General features: G+C 38.4%; 1 protein-coding gene and 1 pseudogene across 1 annotated transcript; both read left to right on the top strand.

The window, feature by feature from the left end:
* Window positions 1-1,287: 1,287 nt before the first annotated feature.
* On the top strand, window positions 1,288-6,696 carry LOC141489562 (taste receptor type 2 member 7-like; annotated as a pseudogene).
* Window positions 6,697-12,434: 5,738 nt separating this feature from the next.
* On the top strand, window positions 12,435-13,447 carry LOC141489561 (taste receptor type 2 member 7-like). Its single transcript, XM_074190123.1, is given in 2 exon segments — window positions 12,435-13,347; window positions 13,350-13,447. Coding segments are annotated over 2 exon segments (1,011 nt in total).
* The last annotated feature ends 1,159 nt before the right edge of the window (window positions 13,448-14,606 follow it).

Raw genomic sequence — 14,606 nt, 5'->3', positions numbered from 1 at the left:
TTATTTAGAGGGGGAGGAGCACCCAATGAATGCATAAAGTAAAATGAGGATGAGATCTGGGTGAGAATGACACTTGAAAAGTCTACTTAACCTGGGAAGGGTGAATTAGAACCCATAGGGGCAATTGGGATCTGGAGGAAGGGGAGACCCATGTCTTTATAATGGAATTCGCATGATACATTGCTTTTCTTTGAGTTACCATGAAAACTGAAAAAAGGGTGTTTCTTTTGAGTGTAAACTACCCATATTAGTGGCTGGAATTATGGCAATTCAAGTATAATTTCCAAACCTAAAAGTGACCCACCAGAAATATCCAGAATGAGTTTGATTTTATCAACAATTGGGGTAACATCAATATTCAATATGGTGGGAAATTATGGAATTAAAACATAATGTCTACATTTAGGGATCTGTTATATTTCCTGTGTTATACATCATTGAGTTAGGATCACCATAGACAGCTCACATGCTTGGATTCAAAATAGGTTGAGACACAAAGAGGAAAATATTGAAAGATGACCTCTCCTTAGTTGCATATTAACATAGGACTGATTTTTTTTCCATGATTACCTATCAAGGGATCATACAAATGGCACAGAGGAAGGATGTCTTGACTGGGCAGATTTAACTGACAAGTTGGAAGGCAGAGAATATCATATTGAAGATATTCTAACAGGGGACTAGACATTTTCTTGCCTACTCAGAAACTTTAATAAAGAGAGTGAAGAAAATTAGTGCATCACCAAATATCAGAAGGACATATTCCATACCCATTTTGCCTGAAAATTAATCCAACAATAAAACAATAATAATGTCAAAAGTAGCATAATATTGGTAACTATGTAAGTGATCTCCTTTCTTTTGACATATGAAGTAGTGGGGGGAAATCTCTACCATTCATGTACGTTGTGAATTTATATTGGATTTTCTAATAAATGAAATCACAACTGGTGAATTTTAATGACTGGATCAAGAGCAGAAAACTTGTTGCCAGGTGATCTCATCCTATTCAACTTGGTCATCTCCAGAACTGGACTATCATGTGCAATGATATGGAAACCAATTTAAGTGCAACCTCTATGGATGACCCCATCACAAAGTAAGAATAATTGATATTTGGGGGCAGCTAGGTGGCACAGTGGATAGAGCACTGGCCTTGGAGTCAGGAGGACCTGAGTTCAAATATGACCTCACACACTTAATAATTAGTAGCTGTGTGACTTTGGGCAAGTCACATTAACCCCATTTCCTTAAATAAATAAATAAATAAATAAATAAATAAATAGAATGATTGATATCTTCTTGATATGGATTCACAGTTCAAATATTTGGTTTTTCACTCCCCTCAGCATCTTCTACTTCCTGATTGCCAACTTCTCTGCTCTCCTCTTCCTCTGGATGAAAGAGAGAATTGACAGGATGTTCTTCATGATTCTTGGGGGCCCTTAATTATCTCTTTGTCCTTTAGCACTCCAATATTGGAGAGAATGCAATATTAATATGGTAGCCTCTTTAGTAGAGGAAAGCAGATAAATGTGTCCCAGGAGGTCCAAGTGAGTAAATTTTGTTGCTCATGTTAGAGATGAATGTGGACCTTTGGAGACTTATTCTTCTTACTTTGTCTACAATCTCATTCTCTCTATTCATTCTCTCCCTTTGGAGACATAACCAACAGATGCAAATCAGTGCTACAGGATCCAGAGACTGTAGTACAGAAGACCATTTTTGAGCCATGAAAATTGCATCTTCCTTCCTCATCCTCTTATTACTGTACTGTTTCTTTTTCAACTCCTGGAGTGACTCAGCAGCAAAGAGTAAGCTGCCTTTTGTGTTGAATGTGTCAGTCTTGTTTCTCTCTCTCCTTGGTCTCTCACTGATCCTGATTCTGGGGAACAGCAAGTGGAGGCTGTCATGGCTGATGAGGTACTGCCAGAAAGAAAGTCATCTGCAAACTCTTTGAGTGTCTCTGAGGATGGCCTGGTATTTATTGGGGGGGGGGGGAGAAGTCAACATAGAGACCTCAAAAATGTACAAGCTCTTTCATTTTTTGTAGTTAACAAGACCATTGAACTCATCCACTCCATGGACTTGTAGTCTTGGTACAATGTCCAACTTGTGTGACTAAGGGCAGCTTGTTTGGATTCTGTGAACCTTAGAATCTTCATCTGAGGAAAAGTGATAATACTGTAGTAGTAGTAGTAGTAGTGGTAGTGGTAGTAGTAGTAGTAGTAGTAGTAGTAGTAGTAGTAGTAGTAGTAGTAGTAGTAGTAATGATGACGATAAAACAATAATCTCAGTGTAAAAGTCAGACAAATTGATCCAACTCAAACTGGGACTTTGGGACCTGAGAAACTGATGGGTGAATGAATGAAGAAGGAATGTGACAAGTCATTAGGACAAGAGTATACATTTACCTAGGGGTACTTTGCAGAACTCTACCAGGCCTAAGTCAAAGAGCACAGCATCCAACTGAGACCAATTTTGACTACTCAGAAGTCTTATAGGGCAGAGAACTAGGTTGTATCAGTGTGGAACCAGGTTGAGATGCTGTGAGCTCCAGCAACTAAGAAAATAAGGGTCAGAAGGGAAGAACTAAGGTACTGAGTAATAAAGAAAGTAAAGAGCTTAGAGATACCAAAAGCATCAAAGATTTCAGGAAAAAAGAAAATTCAAAGACTTTGAAAATAAACAGATTAAATTAAGGGAAAAATAACAAACAGAAAGAAATATTCTTTCTAGTAAATGAGTTCATGCATATCTAGATAAATATTGCAAGATGAAGCAAAATAATCTAACACTTAATGAGACAGAGAATTCGGCTATTTCTGAGAGGGTTAAAGGCTAAATGAGAATTATGAGAACAGAATTTACTTCCTGATCAGCAAAAATGATAAACAGAAAGGAAAATCTTGAATCTGCAGAGAAACAAAGGCAGGAAAAATATATTGAGAATGCAACTATACAGAAGGAGAGGACAACTTAGGAAAAAAGATTAAAAGCAACTTTATTAAAATAAAATATGATCACTGTGGAAGCAAACTTATTGGACTAGAAGTCAGGTTGTATAGAGATAACCTGAAGGTCATAGGCCTCCTAGAACAATATGCCAGGTTAGGAAAACTTAACATAATGAAGGGAATGATAGATAAGGTCTGTCCAGAATTTCTAATCATGGAAAATGAAATTCTAGTTCAAAGAATTCAAGCTTGCCTCCAAAAAATATCCTAATGCAGAAAACCTCAAGACACATAGTAGTTAAATTTAACATCAGAAGAAAGACCTTTATATGTGAAGGAAAAGACATTCAAATAATGTAAAATTCCTTTACTCTCACTAGAAAAAGGAGGAGGGAATTGAACTGTATGTTCCCAAGATCAGTGGAGTTGAACATGTGAACTATCCAGCAAATCTGAGATTAACCATATTGGACAAAGATGGACATTCAATAACAAAGAAAAGATTTTTGCAAAGTTGAGTAGAACCGAAGAGCTTATTTGCCTCTCAAATTCCCCAAATAATCGAAATTAAGGAGGAATAAATAAATGCAGATGACAACAACAACTGGCCAATGAGAGATGTCTTTCGAAATGTTCATAGAGGACAGGGGTGAGGGTAGAAATCTTATAGAGGTTAAAGTGAGGAGATGGTTAGGGGCATCATGAACAGAACCTAAAACATGCTGCTTACTTCTTTTGTGTGACTATATGACAATATGGGGAAGTACAGAAAGGAGGGAGGGTAATTGAGGAATAGGATCATGTGCTGGGGTTAAATCAAGATCAAGGGATAAAGAAAAGATAGCATCTGTCTTCTCATAAAGAGAAGGGGATGGTGAGGAAGATGAGGGAAATATGAAAAATTGACAGGTATGGAGGCCTTACTTTAGGGGGGGAGGAGCACCCACTGAAGAATATCTTGGGTAAAAGGAAATGAGGACTTTATATAAGATGAGATCAGGGTGAGACTGACACTTGAAACAACCACTTAACCTGGGAAGGTTGAATTAGATCCTATAGGGACAATTGGGACCTTGGAGAGACCCATAATGGAATCAGCCTGATAAATTGTTTTGTCTGTTACCATGAAAGCTGAAAAAAGGGGACTTCTGGGGAGGAGCCAAGATGACTTTAAATGACACCTCTATAGAGACATTAAAACTGTAGAACCCAACAAAAGAAGATAAGATCAAAACAATTTTTCAATTGTAGACATCATAGAGGATTTTCAGTAAAGGTCTATCTCTTGGGGGGGGGGGGGTGGAGTCAACCCCAGCTAGGAAGGAGAGAGGGAGAACCAGCAGGAGGCTTTTAACCACAGTGCAGGTCAGGTCTCCACAGTTAGACAACAGTCCAGGTCCTCGGAACTGAATGACAAGGCAACAGGAAGGGTCTCTACCCCGAAGAAAGTCTGGGGAGCCAAGATGGTGGCACGAGGGCAGGAATTCCTAGGAACTCATCACCCCCCCCCAAAAAAAAACCTCCCAAAGTCATTAAATTATGACTCTAGCCAAAATTTAGAGGGGTAGAACCCACAGAAAGACTGAGTAATACAACTTCCCAGTTCAAGACAAGTTAGAAGTTCTGTAGGAAAGGTCTGTTGGACAAAACCACAGCACAGCCACAGCAGGGCTGAGTGCCTAGGTCCAAGGCAGAGGGGGCAGTTTCCAGACATCTTTGCCCAGGGATCATTGGAGACAGCCAGAAAGAGTGGTGAGAGAACTCTGCCACACCAGAGTGAGCACAGAAAGAGTGCTGGCCTCAGAGCAGCCCTATGGTGAGAACCTGCAGGAAGGGTTGGACAGAGTCACCCAGCACATCCAGAGCTCTCAGCCCACAGATAGTAAGCAGTTCAGGGGATACTGCAGAGGTCTCTGCTATCCCTGGGGCAGGACTCGGCTATTTGCCCACATTCAGATCCAGGGTGCAGTCTGGGCCCCCACAACACCACTATAGCTGAGCAGGGCTCCTCTTCACAGCTCCAGGGGAAGAGTGAGCACCTGTGGTCATCAACATATCAAAGCACAGGCAAAAGAGCAGTCAGAGCCTCTCTACAAGACCTTGGAAGAATTAAGGTCCCTGTGGGTTGTCACCCAACCTCTCCCCAAAGCCTTGGAAGTGTGGTAAATCAGTTATAGGCTAAAGAAATGAACAAACAAAAGAAAAAAAGAAGAATCTGACCACAGAAAATTATTTTGGTCCCATGGAGGAACAAAATACATATTCAGATAACAACAAAATCAAAGCTTCTGTATCCAAAACCTCCAAGAGAAATAGAAAATGGGCTCAGGCTATGGATGAGCTCAAAAAAGACTTTGAAAAGCAATTAAGGGAGGTAGAGGAAAAATTGGGAGGAGAAATGAGAGAGATGCAGATAAATTATGAAAAAGCACAGGGCAGATATGGCTCAACAAGGGGATGTATGTTGGTGGATTTTAGAGAACTGGAGAGGAGTGATGTATAAGACTGAAAAGATAACCAGCAAAAAAGAACTGAAAGATCAAATAGATCTTTAGATTTGGTCCTAGAGTGACATAGATATATGTACATTCATAGGAAGATCATTTTGAAAGCTAAGTGGAGGATAGAGTGGAATGGGGAGTGAATTCATAGTGAAATAACTCAAACCAAGAAGTCATTAAACCTTGACATAGCATTTACTCTCAGATCTGTTTTTTCCTATAATTCTGTCAGTGACTTAGATGAAGGCCAAGATTTGCCTTCTTGCAAATGAGAGAAATCTACAAAAGAAATGGGACATCATTAGTCATTGGCATTTATTAATTGTTCAAAGTGTTGTACTTAAATGAGGGTGCTGATCCTTCCTAACCACATCATAAAGTAATTATATCAGATACTTTATAGTGGAGGAAACTAAACCCTCTAGAGTGCTTTGGTTTCACCAAACTAGAATAGAGTCCTCGGTGTAATAAAAATGATGCCAAACACTGAAAGATAATCGGTCTAATTTGCATTTTTGAAAATAGTAACTGAGCCTCTCAGGTATCTTAGCAGTATAGAAATCAGACCCTTTTCCATTGTGTTAGACTGTAATTGAGTGTGCCTAAGTTAAAAACTAGAAGGCAGAAAGTTTGGAAGAATCTAGAATGAATCACCTGCTGAAGCCCCATTCCACATCAGAGAAAAGAATAATTGAGCTGCCCCTTCTGCATGGACCCCAAACCAAATTAGAAATGGTAACCACATGGGCTATTCTGGAATGTACTCAACATAGACCTGGAGTTAGAAGTGACCTCAGAAATCATAAGACTCTCATTTTATAAATAACAAAACTTTTGTTAAGAGACAGAAGTGACTTTTTCAGGTCTCAGATTTACAGTGCATTAGAGGTGGGATTGAACACAGATTCTCCAATTCTAGAGTCTAATGGTTTGTCTTTTATTCCACTGACTCTGCAGGAATGCCAAGTGCAACAGAGAATATATGTCTGATTGTAGCCGTTGGAATCACCATAATGGGAACTTGCATCAATGCATTCATTGGCCTGGTGAACTGCATAGACTGGCTAAAAAGCAGGAAGATCTCTTTGGTGGATTCCATCCTTACAAGCCTGGCCGTCACAAGAATTTTCCTGCATTGGATCATTCTAGTCAATGGAGTAATGAAGTGCTTTTACAGGGGCATTTTTCTTAACAATAAAGACATTGGTGATGTTTCTGGGCTTGTGGATCATAGTTGATGAATTCAACATCTCTCTTGCCACCTGCCCCAGTGTCTTCTACTTACTGAAAATTGCTCATTTCTCCCATCCCCTCTTCCTCTAGTTCAGGTGGAGAATTAATAAGGTGATCCTCATAATCTTGTTAGGGTCCCTGATAATATTCCTGTTCCTGAATATTCCCCTAATAGGGAAATTCAGGGAAGAATTCTTTGGAAACATGGAAAGAAAGGAAGTGAAAAACCACACTAGACCTTTTCAAGTAAAGAGTTTCCCATTGCTAGTTGCAGAAATTCTGCTCTACCTTGGGCATCTTGTCCTCTTGCTTATGTCTGTGACCTCCTATGGCCTATTGATCTTGAGACACACCCAGGATATGAAGTTCAATGCCACAGGCTCCAGAGATCCCAGCACTGAGGCCCATATTAGAGTTATGAAATGCATATCTCCTTCATCTTCCTCATCATTTTTATTACTTGAACATTATCATAATATTATCATAATAATGTTAGCCTTTTCTAAGCTAGAGAAAAGACTAGCAGATCCCTTGGTTCACTCTTTCATTTTGATCCTGGGAAATGACAAGCTGAAGAAGGCATCCCTTTGGATGTTGCACCCTGCCTGAGGAGGAAAACCTTAGTTCGAACAGCTTGGGAAATTTGGAACCTTCTATGAATAAATAAGTCAATGTAGAAGGTTTTATTCTCTTTTCTCTCATCTTCATTCAGTGGAACAATCCTGATTGTAAAATTTATTTAATTCTGAGCACCCCGAATGGCACTGGGATTCTTTGGATATAGTTTAAAATACTTGTTACAAGTTCACACTGTGGGACAGCACATGGTAGGAACAGAGACATAAAAGACATCAGAGGTCATTAGCTCAACACCTTCAGTTTTCAGATGTGGAAAATGAGTACCCAGAGAGGTCACAGAATCAGAGATATGGAAGTGGACTGGATAATCCCTAACTTTCCTATTAGGAAAAGAAACCCAATGACTCCATTTTACATTGACTCCCACTGCCTTTTGTTTTTAATACTTTTCTTGTCATTTTTCTTTTGATTCCTCTCAGATCTCTCTGGTCTAAAAGCATATTGTTTCCAACCAAATGTTTTTGGATCCAAGTGATGATTTTGAACAAATCATTTGGCTAAAGAGGAAGTTCTCAAGTGACACTTTTGTTTGATTTGGGGAAGAACAAACAAAAATCACTTCCCTTGAGGGGGTAGTGGCAGAGGATACTGAAAAATGGAAAGAGTCCTAACTCTCAGAAAGCTTCCATTCTAATAGAAAGATGGCACAGATGGCAGTAATGATCTCCTAGATCAGAGTGAGTGTCATATACCTATTCAAAAGATGGCAAGACTCTAGAAAAAAATCTTCAAGAATGATGTGGATGTCATAAGAAGTTTTCACCTGCTCTCTAATTTCAAGTTTTCATGAGATCAAGGAGACAAGCATTGTTCCTTTATTCAAGAAATGTCTAATGGCCAACCCCAAATGGAGCTCAAAACCTCCCAACTGCTACATTTGCCATCATCACCTCATACCATGATGCCATCTTTCCAAGTACAGTTACATTTTAAATAAACAATCATTTTCACCTCCATTTTTTGATTCTTAAAGAAAGGTCTTTTGGGTAAGGGAATATCTCAACAAGAATAGGGATATTTTAGCCTTAGTATGATTGAGCTTAATGAGTCCCCTTTTGGAACAGCTTGTTCAGTTCTGGACATTACCTTTTGAGAAGAATTTCAATAAGCCAGAGGGTGGCCAGAGGAGGATAGCCAAGATGATAAGTGACTCAAGTTGATGTCTTATGAGGAATGTTTGAAAGAAATGGTATAGACATTTTGTGGGGAGAGGGGAAGACTGATGATGGAACATGATAATTTTGATGTCAGATGGAAGAAGGATTGGACCTGTTTTAACTGTCTGTAGAAGATACAATCAGGAGCAATAAATAAAAGCAGAAGAGATAAATTTCCTCTGAAAATGCCTGATTTTTGTTGTTATTTTTATTTTTTATCATCTACATCTCATAAAATATCATTCTCTTCTCTCTCCTCTCAAATAACATATTATAGAATAATAGAATAAAAATGAGGAAGTTTCCAGCAAAATTAAAATGCAGAAAAGTTCAATATTACACATTTTGTCTCAGACCTATGTAATACTCTCCATGTCCAAAGTGAAGGGGAACTGTTTTTGTCCTCTTTGGATCCAAGTTTGGTCATTATAATTATGTGGCACTCAATTTTAATGATCTTCCATAGATATACAATTGCACTGTATATAAAACAGTTTGCTTGATCCTATTTACTTCACTTTGCATTGATGCATGCAAATCTCTTCCTGCCTCTCCATGTCCATTGTAAGTCATCTTTTCTTATAGGACAATAAAATTTCATTAAATTCAGTTTTCACAATTATGTCAGCTATTTCCTGGGTGATGGACACGGCCTCTAAGAATACCTTAGCATCAAAAAAGCTTAAGGTGAATTGCTCCTAGTTTTGAAATATTGACTGTTTCTCCTTTGAGAATATGGTAATGGCTAGCTGCTTACATCTCTAAAATTCCATAGAAGTTTAGTCAATCAGAAAGTTCAACCAGGTTGGGAGAAGCCTTCAGTCATTTAAATTTTCTTTTTTTTAATTTAAGGCAATGGGGTTAAGTGACTTGCTCAAGATCACACAGCTAGGCAATTATTAAGGATCTGAATCTGGATTTGAACTCAGGTCCTCCTGACTCCAGAGCTGGTGCTCTATCTACTGCACCACCTAGCTGCCTCAAGCCTTCAGTCTTTTATGGGATTCATGTGTTTCAGTATTTTAAAGGCCTCCTCTCTAAGAAAGCTAGAGACCAGAGGCTCAAAATTCAAGAAATTTGAACCAGTAGATGCAAATAAGGAGCAGATTATTTTCTATGGTCTGTGACTAATTTGTATTCTTACATACCTGCCCCACCTCCCATGCTACTAGCAGCAAAGCAGCACTAGCTGACTAAAGACAATGCAGACTTAAATAAAAGCAGTCCTGCTATTTTAGTGCCCCCCTTTTCTAGTGCTCCAGGCTAAAGAAAATTTCTTGGCCCTCAACAGTAGTTTGGGCATAAGTCCTTCAAGAGCAAAAACCTGCTGTGGGTTGAAACCCAGAAGCATGATTGCTGCAAATCACTGAACTGCTGATATCAGAGAAAACAGACTGAATTGCATGGCCCAGGCTGGGGAACTAAAAAAGAGGAAGTGACACTAGGACAGGCAAGTGTAGATGCTAAGGGTACTGTGCAAAACTCTACCAGGCCTGAGGCAAAGAGCACAGCATCCACCTGGGACTAATTTTGAGCATTCAAAATCATTTGGGGGGCGGCTAGGTGGCGTAGTGGATAAAACACCGGCCTTGGAGTCAGGAGTACCTGGGTTCAAATCCAGTCTCAGACACTTCATAATGACCTAGCTGTGTGGCCTTGGGCAAGCCACTGAACCCCGTTTGCCTTGCAAAAACCTAAAAAAAAATCATTTGGGATAGAGAACTAGGCTGAGTCCAATGTGGAAGGAGGATGACATGTTTTGAATTCAAACTCATAAGGAAATAACAATCAGAGAGAAGAAGTCACAAATTGAATAATAAGGAAAATAAAGAGGTTAGCGAGACTGAAAGCACCAAAGATTTAAGCAAAAAGAAATTTAAAGACTTTGAAAATGAACAAATTAATCAAAGGGAAAAATAACAACAGAAGGAAATATATTTTCCAGTAAATGAATTCATTCATCTCTAGATAAATACCGCAAGATCAAACAAAATAATCTAATAATTAATGAAGCCGAGAACTCAGATTTTTCAGACAGTTTTAAAAACTAAATGAGAATTATGAGAACAGAATTTTCTTCCTGTATGGCAAAAATGATAAACAGAAAAGAAAAACTTGAACCTGAAAAGGCAAGTCTCCAAAGAAACAAGTGGGAAAAATAGAGATTGCAAATACACAGAAATGAAAGACACTTCAGTAAATAAAGGGGGAATAAAGCCACCATTCAACAAAAGATGATCGATGTGCAAGCAAAAGATATTGGATTAGAAGACAGGTCGTATGGAGAGAACCTAAAGTCATTGACCTCCTGGAAGAACATGATAGGATAAGAAAACTTAACCTAATGAAAGTAATAATAGAAAAGAACCACCTGGTTCTTATCATAGAAAATGAAATTCCAATTCAAAGAGTTCAAGCTTGCCTCCAGAAAAATATCCTAATGCAGCAAACTTCAAGACACATAGTATTAAAACTTAGCATCAGAAGAAAGACTTTCATATATGAAGGAAAGGACATTCAAATAATGCAAAATTTCTCTGCTTTCACTAGAAAAAGGAGGAGGGAATGGAACTATGTGTTCCAAAGGGTAGTGGAGTCCATCATGTCAAACCATTCATCAAATCTTAGCTTGAGCATATTGGATAAAGATGGACATTCAATAACAAAAAAATCATAAGATTTTAGTGAAGAAAAGTAGAACTGAAGAGGCTATTTGCCTCTTAAATAGCCCATAAAATAGAAATGATGGAGGAATGAATAAATGCAGACAAGGACAAGAACAGTGACTGCACTAACCAATAAGAGATTTCTTTCTAAATGTTCCTAAGAACACAGAGGTGAAGGGAGAAACCTTGTGGAGGTTAATAATGAGGAGATAGTCAGGGGCCTTATGGACAGTACCTAAAGGTATACTGCCAACAGGTGAAGGCTTCTTTTGTGGGACTATATTACAGCATGAGAGAGTATACACAAAGGGGAGGGTAGTTCAGGAATAGAATTATGTGCTAGGATCAAATCTAATGACATTTGTGTTCTCATAAAGTTAGGAGGGGAGTGGTGAGGAAGAGGAGGGAAATATTAAAAATAGACAGTGGTGGAGGCCTTCCTTTAAAGGGAAAGGAGTACCCACTGAAGAATACCAAGGGAAAGGGAAATGAAGACTCTATGCAGGATGAGATCAGACTGGAATTCATACTTCGAAAGTCTACCTCACCTGGGAAGGGTGAATTAGAGCCCATAGGGGCAATTAAGACTTGGAGGAGTAGAAGATCCATGTCTTTATAATGGAATTAGCATTGTACATTGCTTTGTTTGAGTTACTATAAAAACTGAAAAAAAAAAGGTGTTTCTTTTGAGTGTGAACCACTCACATTAGTGGCCAGAGTTATGGCAATTCAAGGATAACTTTCCAGCCAGAAATATCCAGCATGAGCTTGATTTTATCAACAATTTGGGGTGACATCAATGTCCAATATGGTGGGAAATGATGGAGATAAAGCACAATGTTAGAACTTTGTTCTATTATCTGTTATGCATCATTGAGAGAGGATCTTCAAAGACAGCTCAGGTGTTTGTATACAAAATAGGTTGACACACAAAGAGGAAAATATTGAAAGATGACCTCTCCCTGTTTGGATGTTAACATGGGGCTACATTCCTTTCCATGAGCACCTCTCAGAAGGTAATACAAATGTCACAGAGAAGGGATGTCTTGAGATTGAACTGGGCAAAGAGAATAGCTCATTAAAGTTATTCTAATGGGTAACTAGACATTTTCTTGCCTACACAGAAACTTTATTAAAGACAGAGAAGAAAATTACTGTATCACCAAATATCAGAAGTACACATCAGTCCATATTCATTTTGTCTGGAAATTAATCCAACAATAGTAACATCAAAAGAAGTATATTATTGGTCACCATCTAAGTGGTCTTCTTTCTGTTGACATGAGAAGTAGTGTAGAAAAGATCTTTGTGATTCTTGTAACCAGTGAATTTCTATTGGCCATTCTCATAAATGGATTCATATTTCTGGTGAATTTTACTGCCTGGGTCAAGAGCAAGAAACTGTCACCAAGTGATCTCATCCTAATCAGTTTGGCCATCTCCAGAATTGGACTCTCATGTGCAATAATATGGAAAACCTATTTATTTGTAACCTCTATGGGTGACCTCATCACAGATAAAGTAAGAATAATTGATATCATCTTGATATTTACTCATAATTCAAATATGTGGTTTGCCACTACCCTCAGCATCTCCTACTTCCTGAAGATCACCAGCTTCTCTCATCCCCTCTTCCTCTGGCTGAAATGGAGAATTGACAGGATGTTCTACATGCTTCTTTGGGGGCCCTTGATTTTATCTCTGTTCATTAGCTTTCCACTCATGGAAAGAATGCATTATTACTATGGCAGCCTCTCTATTAGAGGAAAGGAGAGAAATGTGTCCCACAATGTTCACATGAGTAAAAGTATGTTGCTCATGATAGAGATTATTGTTGGCCTTCTGAGTCTTATTCCTCTTACCCTGTCAACAAGCTCCTTCTCCTTATTCATTCTTTCCCTGTGGAAGCATAAGCAAAAGATGAAAATCAGTGTCACAGGTTCCAGGGACCCTAGCACAGAAGCCCATGTTCGAGCCATGAAATCTGTGTCTTTCTTCCTCATTCTCTTATTACTATACTATATAGGTTTGTTTTTCAATTCTTGGCATTGTTCAGCAGCAAAGAGTAAGTTATCTTTCATGTTGGGCATGTCCATCATATTTCTCTATCCCTTTGGCCACTCATTGATCTTGATTCTGTGGAACAGTAAGTTGAGGAAGGCTGCTATGAGGGTGCCGTGGCTGATGAGGTGCTGCCAGAAAGTCATTTACAAGTCCTTCAGGCTCCTCTGAGGATGTTTTGGCATTTTCTTGGAGGAATGAAGTCAATATGGAGACCTTACAGAACTTTATGAAGCTCTTTCAGTCTTTGAACTGGGAAGATCACTGAACTCTGCTACAAAACTCAAATTTGTCACTTACTATCTGTGTGATCATGGCCAGTTCCCTTGAACTCTGTAAATATTAAAATCCTCATCTAAGAAATAGTGACAATACAGTCATGACAACAACAACAAAGACAATAATTTCAGTTTAAACCTCAGACAACTTGTTCCAACTCTGTTCCTGGGGTGTAGGATGTTGATAGGTAAATGAATGAACATCCCAACTAGTTTAAACCAGGTCCAACACACACACACACACACACACACACACACACACACACACACATTGCTCATGCTTCTCAGCCATCATCATGACATACTTATGTATATATTCCCCTATCTTCATTTTCTTCTTCTTCTTCTTCTTCTTCTTCTTCTTCTTCTTCTTCTTCTTCTTCTTCTTCTTCTTCTTCTTCTTCTTCTTCTTCTTCTCTCTCTCTCTCTCTCTCTCTCTCTCTCTCTCTCTCTTTCTGATTCTTGTTTGGGAATAGCAATCTAATCAATGATGTCACTCTAGTATTCCTAGAAAAGACATATCCATCAATTACCCTATGATGCTAGTTGCCATCCCTGTAGCTCTCTTGACAAAAACACACTTCTCTGGTAGCACTATATATGTATTCTCTCCCCATTATAAAGTAAGCTCCTGGAGGGTAAGGGCTATTAAGTACCTAACACATATTACTCTTTCCATTTTTAAATTAAATTTTATTTTATCAGATTTACATCATCTCCCTCCCACATCAACATTCTCCCAAATTACAAAAGCAAGAAAAACAAAATTTCTATTACAAACATGTATAGCTAAGTAAAAAAAAAAATCTTGTAATAGCCAGGAACCAAAAAATAGTCTAATTCTTTACCCTAATTTCTTAATTTCTTTATTAGATAATGGGAGACATATTCAATGAGTCTTCAGGAATTGTGGATGAAATTCTGTGATTCAGAGTTTCTAAATTTTTCAGAATTGTATGTCTTTATAATTTTGCTATTGTTATATAATGCTCTTAATAAATGCTTTTGATTTCATTTGTTCATTAATTAATACCTTCAAGACAATTTTGAAGCTGATGCCACGCTAAAAGTCTCCCTTCCCTAGAAAAAAGGCTAAATTCCAGAAGGGTCATCC

This window comes from Macrotis lagotis, chromosome 5, assembly GCF_037893015.1.
Source record: "Macrotis lagotis isolate mMagLag1 chromosome 5, bilby.v1.9.chrom.fasta, whole genome shotgun sequence".
Taxonomy (NCBI): domain Eukaryota; kingdom Metazoa; phylum Chordata; class Mammalia; order Peramelemorphia; family Peramelidae; genus Macrotis; species Macrotis lagotis.
The sequence above is the reverse complement of the archived record's forward strand: the minus strand, read 5'-3'. Positions and strand labels throughout refer to the sequence as shown.